At 39.3% G+C, this 22,243-nt stretch overlaps 2 protein-coding genes across 4 annotated transcripts; both read right to left on the reverse strand.

The window, feature by feature from the left end:
- Positions 1–5,340: 5,340 nt before the first annotated feature.
- On the reverse strand, positions 5,341–10,457 carry RB195_001051 (uncharacterized protein; the record flags this gene model as incomplete). 2 transcript variants are annotated; one of them, XM_064197649.1, is made up of 8 exons in its annotated part: positions 5,341–5,467; positions 5,676–5,829; positions 8,370–8,528; positions 8,745–8,867; positions 8,920–9,033; positions 9,259–9,328; positions 10,181–10,272; positions 10,337–10,457. In XM_064197649.1, 8 exons carry the CDS (start codon positions 10,455–10,457, stop codon positions 5,341–5,343), a joined length of 960 nt encoding a protein of 319 aa, XP_064053531.1. The 2 variants fall into 2 exon arrangements, with proteins under 2 accessions (XP_064053531.1, XP_064053530.1); XM_064197650.1 differs by lacking the exon at positions 8,370–8,528.
- Positions 10,458–11,830: 1,373 nt separating this feature from the next.
- Positions 11,831–22,223, reverse strand: RB195_001052 (uncharacterized protein; the record flags this gene model as incomplete). 2 transcript variants are annotated; one of them, XM_064197651.1, is made up of 6 exons in its annotated part: positions 11,831–11,838; positions 11,901–11,994; positions 15,114–15,229; positions 18,379–18,546; positions 18,613–18,666; positions 22,190–22,223. In XM_064197651.1, the coding sequence occupies 6 exons, from the start codon at positions 22,221–22,223 to the stop codon at positions 11,831–11,833; spliced, it is 474 nt and encodes a 157-aa protein (XP_064053532.1). The 2 variants fall into 2 exon arrangements, with proteins under 2 accessions (XP_064053532.1, XP_064053533.1); XM_064197652.1 differs by lacking the exons at positions 18,613–18,666; positions 22,190–22,223 and having other exon boundaries at positions 18,379–18,409.
- Between the last annotated feature and the right edge of the window lie 20 nt (positions 22,224–22,243).

The raw sequence follows: 22,243 nt of genomic DNA on the forward strand, positions 1-22,243 counted from the left end.
ATATAAAATACTTAGTAACTACCAAAAAACTTTGTCTTTTGTTCCTTACATAAGGCTAGCAACAATTATGGTACAATCTGTAGAAAGTGTCACATAAATGTACTCATGAAGGAAATGCAGGTTCATTGTGATAATACTAGAAACATAAAATAACATCATAATCATAAAAAGATAATTACAGCGCGCCAACCTTGCACGCGTAGCGTCCCTTACTGCCTATCGGGGCAGTCCGAAATGATTTTCGATGAATCGCAGGGCGGAGGCGGCGCGAGGGGTGGAGCGTTGCAATAGATAGCTTTGTACATTCTGGAGGCGGATGTTTGCAGTGATGCAGAGAGAGATGAGCGGAACCATCCCGGTCTCCATAATCTACGACCCCGTAAATCCGCACCACCTCAGATTGGTGGGATGCTGCCTTTAAATAGTAGCAAGCTGTCCATATGATCTGACGTGGAACGCTCTTTATCAGTACAATGATGCCGTCCACGTCATTCCGTGTTAAAACATTATTCTGCGATAACTGTTGGGGAGAAACAAGAGGAAAACCCATACTTGGAGTAATACTTACAAATCGTGTCTCCATTATGTTGGGAGTGAAGGAGTGTTTGAAGCTGAGGTTTGAATATTCTCCAAGTGTAGAACTGACGCGTTTAGAAAAAAAAAACTATGAAACCTTTCGTCTTTATTTATAATAAAAAAAGAGGAAAAGAGGAAGAAAGCGTTATCAGAACAACACAAATCTAATTTCAGAGAATAAACAGAAGAATTTCAGAGAATTCCAGAGAAAAAGAGAATAAATAAACTACTATCAATTTTCATTAATCAGTGAAGGGGAGCGAAGCGAACACCACAGAAAGTCTTAAGTCCGGCTTTAGCCAGACGTTCAGACTGATTTGCTTATAATTCACAACTATAAGAAAGAAACCGTTGATCAGACACTTAAAGAAGTTCATAACAATGCTCTAGAAATTGAAGGGACATATCCTAATCAAAATAATTTGTGATTTTTTGGATTTAAATATTATGATAAATAAAATTTCAACTGAACAATAAAACTGCTTTTTCGCCTTTCATGTTATTAAACTTACGCATGCGGATTCCAATATCTCAAAACAGGTTAAGAAAGCTGCTGTCTACTCGGAAACATCAAGAGCCTATAACGTTTGCTCAAATATAGAAGTTTGAAATAAAATCATGGAAATGAAAAATAAACTTTTGAGCAATAACTATTCTATTCCCAAAAAATTCATTTACGATAGTATTTTCAAATATTTGTATAAAAACAAAGCTATCATGCTATATAATAACGCGCTTAGTCCGTGTGTGTGTGTGTGTGTGTGTGTGTGTGTGTGTGTGTGTGTGTGTGTGTGTGTGTGTGTGTGTGTGTGTGTGTGTGTGTGTGTGTGTGTGTGTGGTGTGTGTGTGTGTGTGTGTGTGTGTGTGTGTGTGTGTGTGTGTGTGTGTGTGTGTGTGTGTGTGTGTGTGTGTGTGTGTGTGTGTGTGTGTGTGTGTGTGTGTGTGTGTGGGTGTGTGTGTGTGTGTGTGTGTGTGTGTGTGTGTGGTGTGTGTGTGTGTGTGTGTGTGTGGTGTGTGTGTGTGTGTGTGTGTGTGTGTGTGTGTGTGTGTGTGTGTGTGTGTGTGTGTGTGTGTGTGTGTGTGTGTGTGTGTGTGTGTGTGTGTGTGTGTGTGTGTGTGTCACGAAAATACTCCATAATGATGCAGAACTGTACACCAGTGAGGTGCCGAACCCTCGCCATGCACCTGACAGGCGAGCACTCTACCTTTTCACCATTGTCTAAAGCTACGAAGCTATGTATGTTGGCCTTGATAGGGCAAGTTAGTTTCTCTCATATGTTAGTGAGAGTAAATAAACTTTTATGTGAATGTATACTTCCAGATTTGCAAACTGTCATGCTATATAATAACGGGCTTAGTCACGTGTGTGGAGTATTATGGCGTCGGTTTGGTGCACTGGATTCCCAAGTCGGTAAAATTGGGTGAGATGGGTATTGTGGCGTCGAATTCGTTCCCCGGAACCAGATAGCTGTGCCCCAACGCAGTAGCATGGGTTTCTGGTTTCATAGTAGCCAACGTTCACGCGATCTGACGTAGAACGTTATTTTTGTCACTACGATAGTGATGTTCATAATGAATATAATGAATGATAAAAAAAATAAAAATAAATAATCACTACGGTAGTGATTATTTATTTCATGTTAGCACTTCGTCCTCTGCTAATAGCTGAGAACGGAGGAAACTCATACTTCGAATAATGTTTCCAAAATGTGGAGATTTGAGAGGAACATAGATGTTAAATCAAGTTCTATTCTTCTCCAAATATAAGACCGACGCGTTTAGGGAAAAACCATAAAATCTTTCATCTATGTTTATATTTTCGGGTAAAAAAATTGAAGAAAGCGTTGATAGAAAAAAGCAATTCTAATTTCCAAAGAATGTCGCTACTGTTATTTCTTAGTGATCGGTGAAGGCGAGCGAAGCGAACACCAAAATAAGCCCGAAGTCCGACTTTAGCCGGACTTTCAGGCTGGTTTCTTATAAGTATTGACTAGTTGAAATTGAGCCTCTTAATAAGTTTGTAAGTGATATAATCAATGGGGTCAAGCAGTCTGTTAAGTGTTAGTTGTGACTGTACTGTTCATAGCTTAGTCAAGCTTGCCTCGGTCCCAACTTGGTCACTCATCCATATAAGGTTGATCTAATAGTATTATTTGCTTTTCTGAAAAGAAGGGAACACGGACTTATTATTATTATTATTATTATTATTATTATTATTATTATTATTATTATTATATATATATATATATATATTGGCCATATGGTTCGTTGAATATGCAGAGAATACACTCCTAGAACTCCGCCTATTTATGCGCGCAGGCTTACACAAATTAAATGGACTGCTTGGACTTTACAGTCAATAATTTTTAATATATGTACTCTATTTTTGACTTGTAAGGTAGTTAATGTGCTTCAACGCCAAATTTCAAATTTTTGATTTAGCTGCGTAACTGAATATCATAAATGCTAAAATATGATTTTTGATTCCCTTTTCCAGTTCTGCTTGTTCTTAATTCTTATTTTTCATTTCTTGTTTTTTTGTTTTTCTTTTTATTTGGATTTTGCCTTTACTACTATTTTTCTTCAAGATCAGCTTCGCTTCCCTACTGAGGGGCCTCAAGAGGGACTAATCTAAAGTGGATCGTGTAAGTTCAGGGGAAACGATTTGCTTTTTCCATTTTAGGCTCTATCTTCTTCTTTCTGACGTTTTAAGGAATGTGTAAGTTTTGCAAATTTCTGATCTTAAGAAGATATGGCCAACATCTTTTTTTCAGCAACTCAATGGTGCCCGTTCATGCTTCCTGTCAGAAAAGGAGAAAAAGCTCATCATCGATAGTGCTCCTTACATGCTCGCTATAGAACCTAAGCATTGAGCTTTACCTCATTGATCTGTATCCTCATTCTATTAATTATTCCCTGTCTTTCACTCCATCATTAAAAACAAATACGTGATTGCCTTATTTTTTGTTCTCACTTGCATATTTTATGGGTGCCATCATATCAGAAACATAAGGTTTGCGGCTAGTAATGATGGTTAGGAATTCTAATATTGTTCCACAATTTAAGAATACTTGGTAAGTGCTTGTATTCTTTCGTCCATGTCAGTATTATTATTATGAGGTCAATGATACGCTATAAATTCAGAGGTCAATTGAAAGTGAGACCAGATAACTTCGAAGGTTTTCTTATGTCGAACAGCTTCATTTTTGTTATTGCCAATTCCATATTGGCTAAGGATTTTAAGAATACTCACAGCCAGGTTTCCAGACGTTATAATGAGTCGAGAGAAAGTTAGCTCCACTCCCGACATCGTATATACATTCATACATATTGAATTGAAATGTTTCTTCTATACAGTTGAGCGCAAAATTTGTTTACAGTTTGTGAATCTCAAGTAATTTAGAGATTTTCCTCCTCATCTTTTTCCTCATCATCATTGTCATCTTGCAGACAACATTACTGAGTTTTACACGACACATAGAATGGCCGTTATCAACCTTTTTTTCGTTCTTTTGAGGAGTCACGACCAGAAGCTCTCTCTCATCGCATGTGGCAGTAAGAAAGCGCCTTCTGAGCGTCTGGTACGACAATGTTAGAAGGGAGGGTGTTGCAGGACCCACTTAATGTTTCAGAATGTAGAAGAAGATGACGGTCTTTGAATGCAACTTTTTTGTCGCTAGCGGCTGTTGAATTGAAAAGATCATCAGTGGGACTGAGATGCTGCGATATCTTCCAAGGAATGCCTTCTACAACACTGGAGATAAATTTGTCACATTTCACTTTTTGTCTGTTCTTCGGATCATTCGGTAGGGCAGTTTGCTTACTTGCACTCGTCAACACGAGTACCTCAATAAACACGGATTATTATGATCAACTGAAGATTCGGATGCGAATGCTTGCGCACCGAGAGCATTCCCTCAGCTTCCAGAAATAAGAAAAAATTAGAAATATCGTTCAATATGCTTACTGTTCGCCATCTACAATCTTTTTACAACTCTGTTCTTGAATAGTTAGAAGAAATTAGATGAAGGATATTCATGCAAGCAATTAGGGTCTTGGAAAGCATCCACCACGATCGATGATATACTTGGCTTCAAAGCTGAAGATGAAACTTCAGATAAAAGATGAATGAAAGATGAAGATCAAAGATGTGGACTGAAGTACTCGACGACGACGGTACAGTCTGTTATTCCATTGACGGAAATGAGGCTTTTTACTCAAATGAGGCGGAAGCTGTCATCGAAACACCAGACAACCAACACGTTTTTACTCATTACATAAAGGTACTCCAAGAGTTATGAAAAAGAGTTTCATGACTAGAATTTTGACATTACTTAAAAGTTAATTGGATGATGCACTGAGGAGCCTCCACAGAGTCATTTGTCTGTCTTCTCTCTATTGAGTTCCTTTCCAATTGTTTTTTTTTAGTTCAACCCTGCCTGAATGACTCGTGCACAGCGCTTTGATGCTCTAGAAACACACTTCTGGGTCTAGGATTTATCATTCATACATAGTGGTTGAGAAGCAAAATACAGGTTTCGCTTGACACCTACGCGTTTCTTCATGTAGAAAAATATTTACATAGAACATCTGTTCCATATATCTAAAGCGAGAAATACTACGTGGTTCAGTGTTTGCATTGTTTGCTTGTTTGTTTGTTTGTGTCGTAAATCGTCAACACAGGCAGCTTACGGTATGAAGTGAGACGCTTTCGGGGCAGGCTAGACTAGAAAGCTGTGGGAGAAGCCTGAGGTGGGCATCGCATCAATGGACCCAGGCTGTGCGTTCTCTTCTTGGTGACGTGCCAGTGGTTCTTCTCGAATGATATTCCATGAGCACAATTTCATCTGCAGTTCTATCGTACGTTGACACCGGAGACGATTGCTCAGAGCTGAAATGGTGTCAGTGCTCAGGTATGATGGTGAATGGTATAGTCGGGTCAGAACGATGTGAGGCTCGGCGCAATTGCGTAAGCCGCTACGCTCCACTGTACCGCTTTGAGCGCAACCTCTTTGCGCAACTGCACCGAGCTTCAGCTCATTTTGATCTGACCATAATACTGGTTACAGTATACTATTAATTAAGCTCTCGAAGCCCACCCGCTTGTGTAATCCGCAGCGGATCCGATTGAACGAGGTGAAAGCTCGTATTGTCTCTTCTCATGGTAGGCACCGTATCCTCCACTTCTATACGGGACATAACCTTGTTTCTGTTCTCTGGTCATCACTCTCAGCTCTTCCTTGTAAGGGGTACCTTAATGTAGTGAAATGTTTCACCATTTGTAGTAGCTCTGAGAAACTTGTGATCGGGAAACCTTGTGGGAATTGTGAGGAACGGGCGAATCTTTTCATACTCTCTTCCTAACGATGGTAATTTCATCTTTTTCTGTATTACGGCAATGGTAGTGAAAAGGAAGATGTTGGAAATTCCGCATCTACACGCGGTTGTAAGGCGGTTTGCTTGATTTTAAGACTCAAAATAGAATATGAAAATAGCATTTGGATCACAATGCAGTGTCAGTGTGATTCTGCATGCTTTCTGCTCTCCATATTCTAAAGTTTGCGATTAAAGGTTAGCACAAAATCCTTTTTTAAAGAAGTTGAAGCAATGAGAGAAGTGGATTCGGATTAGATCAAACTGACTATCTTGGCAAATGGTTAAGTGCATCTACGGATTGTTTCGTTAGAAAACTACTCCCGAACCATGGACTAACAATGCTACAACCCACTACATCACTTAATTTTTCGACTACGCATAGGTCTGTCGTTAGTATTTTTCTAACTAGTGCCTGATATATTCGTTTGAAGTTAGAAATTCTTTCCAACGGTTTATCCTCGGATTACACTACCAAAAGTGAGTTCTCATGTCCACTTCTTGAACTCCATAGAACTTTCAATGCCAAAGAAAATATGGAACATAAAAAATTGCAGAATTAGAGTTAAAGTACCTAGCTGCGTCAGGGAAATGAAAATCTTGAAAATTTTGAAATTTTTGAAAGTAACTTGTAAATTCTGAGAAGGCAAGGCTACTACGTGGGATACTAATTCAACTGAATTATGTAGTAGACTATTTATTAAATGTTAAATAGGTGCAGTTCGCTAACCCGAAAGATTCAAAGTATTTTCCAGAAATTAAGGACTTTTAGAAGAAATTTCAAAACGTGGATCTGTAGAACTCTCTTCAGTAGAGAACCTTTTAGTGGAAACTTTTTCCTATTCCTCTATCTTCTTCCATCTTTTCACTATTTTCTTCCTTCTTTTCACTTTCAGAACACTATCGCTGTCGCCAAAGTGACGGAAATGACTATTTCTCGTGAAACCTGGACTGAAAATCACTTGCGCTCGATTTCTAACTGCAAAATATTCAAATATGCAAGAATTGTGTTATAATTGACCCAACGTGGCCAGCTGCCCGTGTCGAGTCGAAGAATGCTGGTAATTTTCATTGTTGATCAAAACGACTGTAACTCTAGCAATCCTGGGTCAATGACCAAACATCATGATTTTTTCTCGACTTGAGCACCACCGTAGCCGCTGTTCAACGACCACATTCTTATTGTGAAACTGAGGAAGTTTCGCTCATCGCAACAAAGAAAACCTCGGCATGCAGCTGAAATTCAATTCTTCCCCATTCACCTCGTATGTATGTGTTTGAGCAAATACTGTTACGCTTTCGTTCACTACGTTATATTTGCGTTTCTCTACCTGTCGCCGGGTATTAACTCCGTAAGCTTTTACGCAACCGAATCGTCGCGCTTTTTTTAACCAAACTTTGCCACTGGTTCGACGTTTGAATTCTTTCGTTAAACATCAGTAGGGGAAAAACCGAGGCTGAACTGTGCCGGCTTAACAGTGCGAGGTTTTCTTTTACGAGTACGTGAGGTTTGATTGAAAATGATCAGATATCTAGAGCGTAAATCTCCATGCAAGAAGAAGTTGCAAGAAGAAGATTATCTGAAAATCATGTTTGATCAAGGAACAGAATTTTGGAATGTAAAATAACCAGGTAAGCAAATACCACGTCACTTAGGAAAATATGTGTCGATGGAGTTCAGAATTGTTTGTTAGAATGTTCCAGAAAAAAAACTCAAAGATCAGTCGGAGAACTATCACGTTGGTCTGCCTAAGCAGTTGCAATAATCGAGGTAGTTGAAATTTGTTTAAATTTTTTGGAAATTTGAAATTTGAAAATAGAATTTGTGGTTCTTCTAAATTCTCAGAAGTCGACTTCCTTGAAAAAAAGCAATTTGTGTTTTGAAGAGAAAAAAACATTTAAATGTATGAATACGTTACTTTTCATTGATGTGGTATTGGTAGCACAATATTTCAAAAAATACTCCTTTTTTTGTTACGTTTTCGCCGGATTTTTTGCAAAATAAATAAATTCATTTTTGCTTCAAAGAAATGTTCAGAGAAAGAAAAGAAAAGAAATTTAAGAAAACTCCCAACAGAAACACAGTGAGAGTAATCGATCTAGTGTGCCATGACTTGGGTAACATGAAAAATTAGTCGTAAAAGCTCACGACTTTAGCCTATTTGATAGAGCTTGAAAAAAGATTACTGCCTGGTGGAGTTTCTGATCGGTGGCAAGGAAACGCTTGCTTCCATACGGAAAAGCTTGAAAAACTTTAAATTAGTTCTTAGATCAGAAAGTAGCGACAAAATCATTCTAAATACTTTAGAATCTCGAAACTATCGCAGTATTTGTAAATACCTCCGGATTAAGCCGGCGCGATCCAGCCTCAGGGATTAGGGTGCAAGTGCCGGTGTGCGGGTGAGAAGGGATGGTCTTGCCTCTGTTTCTGCCAAAATCGCTATGCATTGACGTTATTGAGATGGGAATCCTCGGGCTTAGCGCCGGAGTTCGATGAGGTGGACGTGAATCAGCGGACTCATTCGGTGAAGGAGTACCGATATCCTCACCCCATTTCGTTCCATAACGGGTCATCGAGTCTGTACATTAAGCGAATATTTTACAGTGAATTACCGCTGTTACAAGCTATTTGAACAGTTTATCCGTGATTCAGTCAATGTAGTATTCGGTCTCTTCCACCCGTATATAAGTGATTTTTTCCTCTACGAGATGCCATAACATGCCGTACCAATCGATGTAGGGCACGTAGGACATCTGATCTTTGCTTTCGGCTAATGCATTCTGCAATTCATCACCTGTTCTATTCCTCTCATACTTCGCATATCTGTCGTATGTGGGAATTGGTGACTCCATACGCATTGGTGATACGCTTCTACTACGATCAGGTATCGATAGCTTACGTTTTTGATGAGCAGGTCCTGAATAAATGCAGCTAAGTGGAACATTTCAAATGGGAAATCCACTCGCTACCATATCCAGCCGTGCGATGAGGCATTCTTTCGCGTGGACTTGGCGGAACCTCTTCCTCCACTAGCACAGGAACGGGAAGCTTAAATTTAGCGGGTGGTTTCCTCTCTTCGAATTCTGAAACAGTTTATTCAATGGTTGAGATGCACGCTGAGCTTCTTTCGCTATTGATTTGTGGATTTAGGAATCAGTCAGGAAGGAGGGAAGGGATACAGTTGACGAATAACGTGATTTTGAGGACTAATGAGCCCAGGAATTTTTGTCCTACGGTAAAGATATGGCTAAAACTACAGTATCAGCCCAATCATATAACAATCTGTGGGTCTAACTGCAAAGAACAACCTTTAGCTGGTTCAGAAGAAGGTGTCCATCCTACCATTCCGATGGCATTGATTGGTTCATCCACTATATCCTAGAATTGATTTGAATTTAGTTGATTAATATTTGAGGTAAGTTTTGAGGGTACAAAAAAGATGCAAAACGAGTTTTTGTGGAATTTTTCATCTGACTGTAGCGAGCCCATTAGGCGTAAGCCTTTGCACTGAAACGCCTGCTCCTGGAATCTTTAAGACCTCTAGGTAATCGTTTGCAGAGAAGTTTTTGATCTGGTGCCCAAATCATGTCTTGGGAGGTTCGCTAAGCATTCACCTACGCACTAGGAAGTCTCCACCTTCCACAGCTTCGAACAAATCGCAACGCTCACTGTACTTCTGTGAAAGTACACTACAAAAGTCCTTGTATAATCATGTAGTTACTTTATGAAGACATTACGATATTCTCACGCAGACAGATGGAATTCGTTTTTCTTCTCTTTACTGATTATTGAATACATGATCGCATTTTGTCGCCAATTCCTTGATCATTTCAAGTCATTCAATTGGACTTGCAACTAGAAATTCTTGGTGTAGGTAGAACTTCTACTTTAGCACCAAATTTCTTAAACATTTCAATACTGCTTTGGAAAGCGTGTATATTGCTCGTGTGAAAAACTTTTTCTTAGAGAACCTTTACCATTTCTCTCGCAAATATTATATCATCGGGTGAAATGACTTTGAAAGGAAATTCGGAAGAAGTCTGAAAAGATTTCGTGGCTTGTATTCACGTGTTCTTTTTCCGTATGACTGAGGTCACGAAACTGCTTAGTAAAAAGTTTGAAAAACCACTTTACAAACATCGTCCATTTCTTTCTTTCAATGATCACTTGATACGTCACGGAATGATAAAAAGTTTGGCGGATTTTTCTCTGCACGCTACGAACACCTACCCTGAATGGAACCCTGGCGTCATTGAGACGTTCGAGATGATTGAATGCTGAGGAGATAAACGGAATGCTCTTTCCACTTAAACTCCAACGTCCTAAAGAAAATAATAGGGATATCACCTAAAGCGATTATCGATTAGCTAGATTAGATGAACGTACCTTCCAGATCAAGAAATTTCAGTCGGTCTGGTCCTCGACCTCTAATCACGGACTCGACACTAAGATAACGAACATCGTCTGTGTTTAGACCGTAGTCGGGCAATGACGTCAGCGGAGCCATTCAGTTCTGGAAACGCTACATTCTGTGTGCAAAGAGGGGCATATGGAAAACGATGAGGAACAATTGGGACTAGAGGATACAATACCGAAATAAAAAGAAAGGAAGAAATCCACGCAGATAGTTCAAATACGGTTAGGTAACAGGAATCAGACCGGAAGCGTTCAGGCATGCTCCATTGTCGATCATAAAAGAGCAGAAATGTCACACAATGCTATTTTATCGTAGAATTTCATGGAGTCATCGTCGAAAATTCGTAGGTGCATTGAACATTTGAATGGATAGATTGTATTTAGAATGTTTAAAAAGTTTGAAAAATTAGATGACTACACAAACAAGTTCTTCTAAAGTTCTTCTTTTCAACATTTGCATTCCGTCACGTTAGTTTGACCGGATTGCAAGGTTATAATCACATCACAAGCACAGAAATAAAATTAGAACGAAAGGAAAATTTTTGAAAGATTTTCGACCTAGTTCTCTTCAAACCACAGAAATGCCACAGAAAGCGAAGGATATACAAGCGCAGTAGCATTATAAGAAAGAACAAAACCTAAACCTAAAAAGGAAGGGAAATTAAACCGAATAGGAAATGTTTATTGCACAATTTTATAGTAATAGGCTAGAAACACAAAATGAGGTGTGATTGAACACATATTTTTCAAAGATAATCTCTAGAAATTTTTCAACCACAGAATTGTTCGTATGGAGTCATCTCGAAGAGCGAATTGGATGAAATCGAAGACGAAAACTACTTTTCTCCAAAAAAAAAAATTCTGAGTATATAGTGAAGGTGAAGAACAGTAAAGAATATAATAAAAATCTCAGAAAGTCAGTGTGCGAATTCCGAGACCAAAACTTTCACGGCGGTTGAGAACGGAATGCTGTTGTTTAAATAGCAAATAGTTACTTGAGAGGCGTGGCGAGAAATGTGAAAGCTGATTAGAAGAGGGGGCGAGAGGGGCGAGACGACACACGCACACGCACGCACATACACTACGGTACATACCTACGACGGTAACCGGTTGACTTTTCCGGCATGGTCGACCCCGTCGTCCGCGAAAAAACCCGTGTTGCTCTTTCTCTCCCTTAGAAGTACCGCGACAGCGTGATATGTGGTGCCTAGTTTCGGATCACCAATCAAACATAACTGACTCATGTGGTGTGCCGTAAAGATCCGTTCGATTGAGTACGGGAGGTTAAGTGCCCACCACCACCACCACCTCCGCTAGCTGAATAACTCATAGAAAACATGCGTTGTGTGCTCGTAAATTGTGCAAATTCACGTGAAATTCGTTTTATTAAAACAAAGTACAGAATAACGTATCATCGACGATGCATTCGCAAATATATCGTTGCCATCAATTGTGGGATTCATTTCATTTGACTGAAAACCAGTGCCGTTTTAAAACAGGATCTAGATGTTCCATATTCGATTTATGAACATACTATTGCTGATATTTGAAATGTGAACGTTGTTCTCCGGAGCGTCCAGTGGTGGCAATACGGGAGCCATAGCGGCATGATGAAGAATGGCAGCAATCTGAATGCCAGCAAATAACATGTCGTGGAAAACAGGAAAGGAAAACAAGAAGTGTTTATTGGTGTCAACTACAAGTGACAATAACAAATCCAGCTAATATGTCGGATACAAGTCCTTAAATGTCTCTAAATGACGCTTTGATAAACTTCAAAGAGGTGAAATTTAATCGATGTCGGTATAAGATGCTAAGTAGCTGCTCCACTGCTGTGTAGCTTCATAAAATGAGCTTCGAATATTTCATTCTATGTTGATAATTGAATATTAACATTGAATATTACTTGAATATTATTAATAAATAATATTATTAATAAATAACATTAAGTTAATACTGTTTGAAGGCAGCACACCACGAAATTGAAGACATCGTGATCACTTCATAGAAAGGTGAGAGTTTTATAGAGTTAGGGATGTGGATCACAAATATAAACGTCATCACCCTCACTATCCCCTAACTGTCTTGAGAAACGGCGTATCTCGTCGATCGAATTTTCCTACGAGACGCCTGAAAACGAGTCACTTATACGACCACAGACGTACGTGCCGCGTCTGCCAACGAGCCGCATAGACATCGTCATCAATCTGTTGATTGTTCGATCGCTGGCAGAAGCGACGCATGCGCCTACGCTCGCAGCTGAAACACGTCACGTCACTAGGTGTTGCGTAGTAAAATTCGATCGACAAAGCCGTTTCGCATGATTTTTATTACAACTAAGGAATATTGACAGTGATAACCTCATATTCGTAACCGCTACCGCACTAACCCTATCGTGGTGGAGAGACCCCAACACAACAAGTTCATAACATACTGCCTTCAAAAGCAAAAAAAAAATGGTCATTAATACCATGTCCAAACAATTGTTTACTCGTAAGTTGGTCTCAAAAATCAGCAAAGAACAATTTCTGGAAGAGCTTCAACGGAACCTATGTGATTTGTTGAATTCCGTTAGTATACGCTCGAACAAGAACGGTGAAATGTGGAAAAAAATCTTACATCACCGGATTCACACGAATCCCTATATTCTAAGAATTATTTGAGAATGAAAATAATATATTTATTTATTTATTTATTTATTTATTACGCTCAAAGGCGTGCCCAGAGTAAGAGGCAAGAAATGAACACAAATAAACAATAGAAAATCCAGCAACGAGAAAAGAGTAGAATAAAAGTGTATATATGCCGCAAACAATTTTATCTTCCTCGTCTAATTTTATTCGCTTGGATCAGCCTTAGGAAAATGCGTAATTTTAACCATATTTTCTTCCTCATTTCAAGGAATCATCTAGTTTGGGATTTTGTATGATTTTAGGCGATTCAAAGTAGTACACATTAATTCGCGGCTATCTCCGAAGGTTGTTGGTATCTGGCTTCAAAGTATGTGTCAAAGGGATGCTTTCTCCTATATGAAGATAAGTAATTTGTAAAGATCCCTCAATTTCCCTCTTTTTTTGGATGAAACTATGCTTTGAAGCGAAGTGATCACAACAATAGTATTTGGGCTACACAAAACGGAAATTCCGCTGACAGCACCATTAATCTTACGTATTTACTTATTTTCTATTCTCAATGTTTTGCTGAAAAAAAAGACAAAGAAAACTAAGCGAGGTAAGCAATAATAAAAGGGATGGGAAGATCAAGATTTAGTAACCACAATCATTAAATTAATAATCATTAAATAATTATTTATTTTAAAAATCCAAGAAATCAAGTTTTATTTAAATCTTAATATTTTTTAATTTTTAATTTTTTTTAAATTTTCAAATTTTCCTACTGAAATGCAGGAATCACGCCCAATCGATAACATGTTCCCGGCGCATTATGTATTATTTATGTGTTTGCATCAATTTTGAAATAGAACCATTCTTTTCACGGAAGCATAAATTTTCTTCTCCTCTTATAAAGGTTCCCATAAAGGTTGAAATGCAATAAGAATGGAAATTATGCCCTCATAAAATTCGTCACACTTGGCGAACATTTTTGAATATCAATTCACACAAAGATACAGTTCACGAATAATAAAATTGTTAATGTTTTTTGGCGCGGCCATCGGATACCGTATATGTAGGTGAACTTATAAAGCAGGATGCAACATAAGCTTGGGTCGATGCCCTTAAGGTCCAGCATCATTGGATTATTATCTGTTTTTATCTTGCTATTGTGTGTTTATTGTTTGTGTTTATTTTAACTTGTTAATCTAACTACTTATCAATTTTTATCTTCTCTATCATATTATTCTAAAAATTACCGGAAATAAAATCAGTACAAAAAAACAAAACCATTGTCTTGCAAAAAAAAAAGAAGTGTTCTTTCAAATAACATACCACATGCAATAACATAACGTTGAACCGTTTTTTTTTGTACGCCAGTTTAAATTTTGAAAAAATGCCGTTTTTACCTAATTACTATTACTATTATTTAGTGGCATCATTTCTATCAAACTTATTATTATTGCTCGTTACTTTTCAATGAAACTTTCAAAAGATCATTACCAAATAGAATTTTTGAGGTACAAATTCTTGAGGTTTTGAGGTAAATGAAATTTTAATATTGTTCTCATGTTCTTTTAACGATATCCGTTGCCGCTTACATCGTTCCTACTCCGCTCGCCCTCCTCCTTTTTCTCCCTTTTCCTTCCTCCATCGCTTTGTCTACAATTCTCTCTTAAAATTGTTGATCAGCTTAACTCCGCGTACACATTGGCCAGCATCCACTAAGCATTACGCACTACCGGGATGCGTAGAAATACGCATGTAAAAAATCGTGCGCAAGAAGTCGGCTTAGTAGAAAAAATTGGGAATTCTAGAGGCAGTATTCTCAAATATCAACATCAGGGAATTGTCTGCAAATTATGAGGGAAATGCTCTCCACTAAATCTAATGGTTACTAATAATTCCAACCTCCTTTATAAATGAAAAACTTTCTGAAAGTTTTTCACGCGATTAATCATTTCTAAAAATTCTTTCGCAGGAAAAAAACTGTCAGAGGGACAATTATGTCTACCCACTTCAATTTTTATAATTCTAACTGACAGAACAGGCAGTATTCCCAAAATATCAACTTTTTCTTATACGAGAAGTGACTAGTGACTAGTGCGAAAAAAAAAAACGTCAAAAATTATTACCTGTTCGCCTCGCCAATAAAGACATTGATTTCCATCACGAACTTTTGCAGCGGGAATATAGTCTTCATCTCCTTCACGTTCTTTTTGGAGCTGTGCAGCAAACGGTGACGGAGTTTCTGGAAAGTCTCTTGTTTTTCACGTTGATGAATAATTGAAAGAATAAATGATTCCCAACTTGTTTGTTTTAATATTATAATCGATTTAATTCAGAAGAGTGATGTTTTTCCAAGAATTGCTCAAAAAATCGACGAGGACTACTGCTTTCGAGGAAAAACCATTTGAATATTTGTTTATTACTTTTATTTTTCAATCATTTCATTATTTAACAGAAAAAAATCTGTTTAGTTCCGCATCTAAGGTTCTACACCAGAGTAACTATGTGTATGTGTTTTAGCCTAAACGTGTTCATTTTCAAATCCCAAAAGAACTCGTAGGCCGCTCTCAAACAACTTTGTTTGCTGAACTGATCGTCAGAGCTCTCTCTTCCATCATCTACATGTCTCTCAAGGAAAAGCGCTACTGTGCTCCATGAACAAGTATGAGGGATAAATTGAGTCGTTTGAAAGCGCTACTTATGGAGTCGCTCTACAGAAAAACTGAAAAACTACAGGAAATTTCACTTTGGCATACTGTTTGAATGACATATCTTCATTGAGAATCTCTGTGTTCTCACGGATACCAAATCCGGACTTGGCAGGATCTGATCATGAGTAGATTTGCTACTTTTTTCGGTCTCTGACCCTCATTTCAACAGAACGAAAAACAATATAATTGTGCACGTGCGAAGTTATAATCAGGTGTAAAGATAAATTTTAATCAGGGTGGTAATGGGACACGACCTTCTCGAATACCATCCCTGTCTCTCCCTACCTTCTTCCCCTTCCTCCTCCAACGTTCTTACGACAGTTCTCGGTTGCTTCCGATTCAATACATTGGAAATTTTACATGTTTCGAAAAAGAAAAATCGAAAATTATCTGAGGGATGAATGGTGAATGTGAAATTCGGTAAGAAACATCAAGTAGCGGTATACTCGCTTTTTTCGTACAACTTTCTAAATTAAAATTTCTATTTGCAGAACTAATTTTCGACTAGTTATTTCACTCTTTCATGAGTAGAGCGTTACATGCTTTCTTTCATTTGTTTTTTTTTTGAATGAGTTTTAAAGAAAGATTGCAATAAATGCAAGTCAATCGATAGGTCAAATCGCAAATCATATTCCGACTTAAAGGCATCACCCCACGAATCTGAAGTGGTGCAGATTTCAGGTGGAGTATTCGTATACAGGATGGGAGACTACGGAGAGGGGGGTGATTCCGTCCATTTCTTCCTAACTGCCGTAAAAAATGGCCCGGAAGATACGGCTTCATTCGTTTTGGCGCACCATTTTGTACAAGAGGTTCGATTGGAGCGCGCCAGTCTTGTGCGGCGCGCATCTTCCGAGCCGTTTTTTATGGCAATTAGCAAGAAATGGACTGAATCACCTCCCTCTCCGTAGTCTCCCATCCCGTATACGAATACTCCACCTGAAATCTGCACCACTCAGATTCGTGGGGTGATGCCTTTAAAGGCATCACCTCACGAATCTGAGGTTCAACCCGTTCAGGACGTGCCATGGACTTACGGGAGAGAAGTGATTTGTCTATTTAGCGCTCCTACCCTCTTTCAGACCAATCTATTGATCTCGGAGAGGCTGATAGATTAGTACGGAAAGGACGTTTTAGTACATCATCCACAATTTAATTAAAATTTCTAAATGTTAGATGTTAAAATTTTATGTTAAAGAAGTAACGAAGCATAATATGATTACGGCTTTATAAAGCGTGATTAACCAAGCCTCGCTCCGGGAGGAGTTCAGGAATCATTAAAGACGTGGTACGGATCTCAGGTGGAGTATTCTTATACGGGATAGTAGATTATGGAGAGGGGTGTGATTACGTCCATTTCTTCCTAATTGCCGTAAAAAACGGCCCGGATGCGGCGCCGTATAAGGCTGGCGCGCTCCAATCAAACTCGCAGAAAATAGCGCGCCGGAATCTTCCGGGCCATTTTTTACAGCAATTAGGAAGAAAAATGGACGGAATCACCCACCTCTCCATAATCTACTATCTTGTATACGCATACTCCGCCTGAAATCCGCACCACCCCAGATTCGTAGGGTGGTGAATTTAAGGTGGAGCGTATGGTGCTCTAATATTGCTCAAATTACGGTCAGTTTAGCTAGTATTACTATAATTATTTATTAGTAATCAGCTTCGATGAAGCTCCTACTGAACCAATGTTTCTTAGGGTTTCTAGGCATTGGCGGAGAAAAAATGACTAACAGAAGAACATCACCGTCTCTAACTGTACTAAAATCAGCAGTGGAAACCGAAATTCATTTCAAGATCGGTTATTTTTTCAGCAAAACAAATTTTCGGAAAGAAAACTAAATAAGTATATATAAACAACATAGTAGAGTAATAGTAGTGTATATAGTAAAGATTGTACAATAACTAAAGACAACAGCAAATTTAACAGATTTTCAAGGTGAAAATTTTGCAGTATATTAGCTAAATTGACCGTAATTTGACCGATATTATAGATAATAATATTAGACCACAACATTTTCAAAACGATTATAAATAACAGGTTGGACGAAAAACATTAGTGACGTTAGAAAAAACAACACAAAAACCAAAGTAAAAAAAAACAAGAACAAAACACACAGAACATAAAAACAGAAACAACATAGGTAATAATAGAGAAAAAACTATTCTGACTATTTGAATATGGAAGTTTAAGTTGGAAGTCTATAAAAGTTTAAGAAGTAACTTCTTATGTGGTGTTTTCTACGAAACACGAAGTTCAAAATCATTCTCTGTGCTGTAGGGAACATTACCGTTTCAGATTGGAAGCGAGGGTCCCAAACACCCGAACCTCGACATTCGATTGATTCGACTCCTTGAACGTATAAGAAAGTCCGAATATTCGAATTTGAGATTTGATAGCGACTGATTTATCAGTATGATTGTATGTAATTATCCGGTTCAGTGCCAGTTATTGTGATCTTGGCCTATTGGTTCCCCCAAGCCACCTCGACCGGGCCCGTGCCGAATTTTGAACGGGGTTCGCCCGCATCGGAATTTCCCGAAGGATCTCGTAGATCATCATTTCCTCCCAGATGTTCTCCTGACTAGATATTCTTTTGAGAAGAATACATAATTGGCCTCTACTTCATCATTTTGTAGCGATTTTGTGCGAATAAAGCAGATATAGGAAGCTTACTGATATTTTTCGCTTGACGATGTATCTCCATATCATGAATCAGTTCATCTGCTTTCGCTCTATAATGTATTCGGATCACCAACATGATAATGCCGCTGAGAATGAGAAATCCGAGCAAAACAACCATGAAAGCTATCAAAATATTTTCCACATCGTAAGTAGACAGCACTAAAATAGTGATACATAACTCTAGAATAAAGTTATTATCGTCTCCACAAGAATAATCAAGCAAACTTCGGCCATCACTGTATTTCGGATCGTCATACCATAGTTTCTCAACATTTTTGCCTAAAATGAAAACAATTTTTCTGTGGAAAATACTAGTTGTAAACCACTAAGAGTACAGAATGGAAAAATTAGCGTTGCTGCATCGTGAACTGTTGTAATCGTTCTGTGAAGAAAACGATAATTTCAAAACTGTAGACGTTGCGATTAATTCTAATCAAACTGGATATTTAAGGGACACATTGATTTGAAACAACAAAAAAAAAACAACATAAAATTAGGGCAGTTTGTGGCAATATATGTTAACTAATTCATTTTCTATTTTCTTAAATGCAGACCACCACTTTTTATAGAAATTGGATATTTTATAGAACAAGATAGTTAGCAAACACAAACATTCTGATAAATTTCAGAGTATATTTGAAAAAATATTCGACGTATCCGAATGAAGAACATTCTCGTCATTTGGAAAGAAGTGTGTAAATTTATAATAAAATCTCGACAGGAGCAATGATTTATTCGAGAATGGTATCGTTAGCAAAAATTTTCTATGTTGGTATATTCGTGTCAACTATCATATTGGTATATATTAACGGGCTATAATAACGGGCTTATTCTGTCACGTGTGTGTGTGTGTGTGTGTGTGTGTGTGTGTGTGTGTGTGTGTGTGTGTGTGTGTGTGTGTGTGTGTGTGTGTTGGTGTGTGTGTGTTGGTGTGTGTGTGTTTGTGTGTGTGTGTGTGAGTGTGAGTGTGTTGTGTGTGTGTGTGAGTGTGTTGTGTGTGTGTTGTGTGTGTGTGTTGGTGTGTGTTGGTGTGTGTGTGTATGTATGTGTTTGTGTGTGTCATGAAATTCCACCAAAATGGGGTGCGACGGGTCCCGCGGCGTCGAATTCCTGTGTCGCGGTGTAGAAGTATCGCGCAGTAACTTCGTGTACATGTCGCAAAAGATAAATGTGACGTTGTGAACGTTTCATAGTCGCTTCCACTTTCCGCGTTGCTTTTCACCTCTACGACACCTCCGTTCTTCAGAATGTGGAAACACGAATGCTAACTGCTGCTTATATAGCAACCAACAGTTTACATGACCTGATGTGGAACGCTATCCTTATCAGTACGATGATGTCGTTCACTTCATTTTACGTGAAACATCATTCCGTGATAACTCTTGCGGGAAACAGTAGTGAAACCTATACTTTGAGTAATGATTCCAGGCCGTGTCTAGTAACGAAGAAGTGTTTAAAGGTGAAGTTTGGATGTTCTCCAGATGTAGAACTGACGCGTTTACAAAGAAAACTATGAATCTTTAGTCTGAATTTCCTTTAAGAAAAAGAAGAAAACGTTTTAGAAAAACACAATTCTAATTTTACAGAAAATGTCACTGTTATTAATTTATTTTCATTAATCAGTGATGGCGAGCGGAGCAAACACCACAGAAAGTCTGAAATCCGGCTTAAGCCGTAGGTTCAGACTGGTTTCAGCAAATCTAGGACTCAAGTTCAAAAAGTACACTAAAGGTGCGAGCTTACTCAGCGAAAGATACGTATACAACATAGTAATGACGAAAGGAAAGAGTGTAAAATGTGCTACTGGCGAGCTCTTTACACTCTTTGATTAATTTGATCATGTGTGAATGATACGATCCAGTCTACGCCTTTCCATTCGTAAGGATGTAAAGTATTGGGCAGTCACATGAACCGGAACTTCTGCTTGCTAGTCGGGTCAAAACGACACGAATCACGAGTGTGTGCAGTGAGTTGCAGTGCATCTGCGTACGCGCTCGAAACGACACAGCGGAGGCAGCAACTGAGACCGAGTTGAGACCGTCGCAAACTGCAGCGATGCGAGGTGCCAGCAAAGGTTTCACCATTCTCCTAGCAGCAGCGCTCCAACGAAGCGTTTCGAGAGACACCGCCTGCGCAATTGCATTTTGACCCTACTATAGATTTGTGAAAGCGGTTTCGCGTGTTTTTCTGTGTTTGCAGAATATATTCTCTTGTATTTCATCTACTATTATAGTCGGGTCAAAACGATTTGAAGCACGGTGCATTTGCGTACGCGCTCAAAATGGCGCGGTGGGGGCAGCAGTTGGAACCGAGGTGGGGCCATCGCAAACTACAAGAATGAGTGGTTGCCAGCAAGCCCAGTACGCTCGCAACCGCTACGCTCCACCGCACCGTCACGAAAGAGCCCGCGCACGCACTTGAACTGTGTTTCATGTCGTTTTGACCGTGCTATACATAGTATGCCCAAAACGAAATGAAGCAAGGTGCAGTCGCGCAAGCGCTGGAGATAGCGGCTTGAATCGAGGTGGCACCATCGTGAACTGCAGCAAAGAACGGTGGTTAGCAGTGGTCTTCATTCGATCGTAACTGCTAGGCTTCACCGCACCGCTTCAATCGCAACCGCTTGAATGCAGCAAAACACGAATCTGACGTAGTGAGGGAAACTCCTGGACAAGCTGGAGATGGGGTTGTAGATTGCGGTATCAGGGATGGTTCCGCTCATCTCTCCCTAATCGTAGTAAAGAAACGGCGTGGGAGACTCCGTTTTTCACTACGATTTCAGTTGCAGCGCACTAAACTTCCACACGCACCGCATGCAGCTCCGCAGCGGTCGAAAGCCAGTGAGTTTTTTTCAACCGCCTATTCAAGTGAAGTTCACCAATGAATAGGTTGCCGGCCAGAACGTGTAGGAACTAATTCGGTTCCCACCACGTTTTTTTTAGGACGAATAGGAAAGGGTGAGCGGAACCACCCCTGGTCCAGGCTTTTTGACGGGATTTTCCTGCGAGGCGCCTAACAATGGTTACGTATGCATACGTTACCGTTTCTACAACGATTAGATTACCTCATCTCTAGCTTTCCCCGCGGACTCCCTTTCCTCTCAGATTCGTGGTATGCTGCCTTTAAGCAACTGCACCATGCTTCACGTCGTTTTGACTCGGCTTATTACATAGAGAAAACACAGCATTGAAGATTTTTTCATATGTTCCCGTTGAAGGCAGCGTATCACGATTTTGACGTGGTGCGGAACATTTAGCGAAAGCATAGACTTCGGATAGTATATTGCGGAATACAGAGTGGTTGCGCTAATCTCTCCGTAATCGTCTTAAAAAAAGACGTAGAAATCGCCATTCCTTTTTTTCTATGACGATTGCGTTTGCAACGCCCCGCATCAAAGTGCGAGCTGTCGAAAATCAATGACCTTCTAACCGACCTATACAAGTGAAACAAATGAATAGGCTGCTGAGGGGACTGGAACGTGTACATATAGGCGCTTTCTCACCTACTTCCCAGGAACTGAAGCGGTTCCCATGCCGTTTTTTTCACGACAACTAGGAAAAAATGAGCGGAACCACGCTGAGCTCCGCAGTTTACTACCCGAACACTATTTTTTTCGCTATGTGTTCTGCACCACCTCAAAATCGTGATACGCTGCCTTTAATGAGAACAACCATAGAAGATTTCCGCCTTTTCAGATATACTCTCCGAAAAATCAAGTGCCTACTAACCTGCGATCCGGGGGAAATTTCTTAGTCGCTTGTAAAGCGCCAAATCTCTAGTGAGTGTTCTTATACGTGCGTACCTGTCTTACGCGAATCAGGTGAAGTAGATTCCATACGACGGGCTGCACCGGTGT

This window comes from Necator americanus, chromosome IV (assembly GCF_031761385.1).
Source record: "Necator americanus strain Aroian chromosome IV, whole genome shotgun sequence".
NCBI lineage: Eukaryota > Metazoa > Nematoda > Chromadorea > Rhabditida > Ancylostomatidae > Necator > Necator americanus.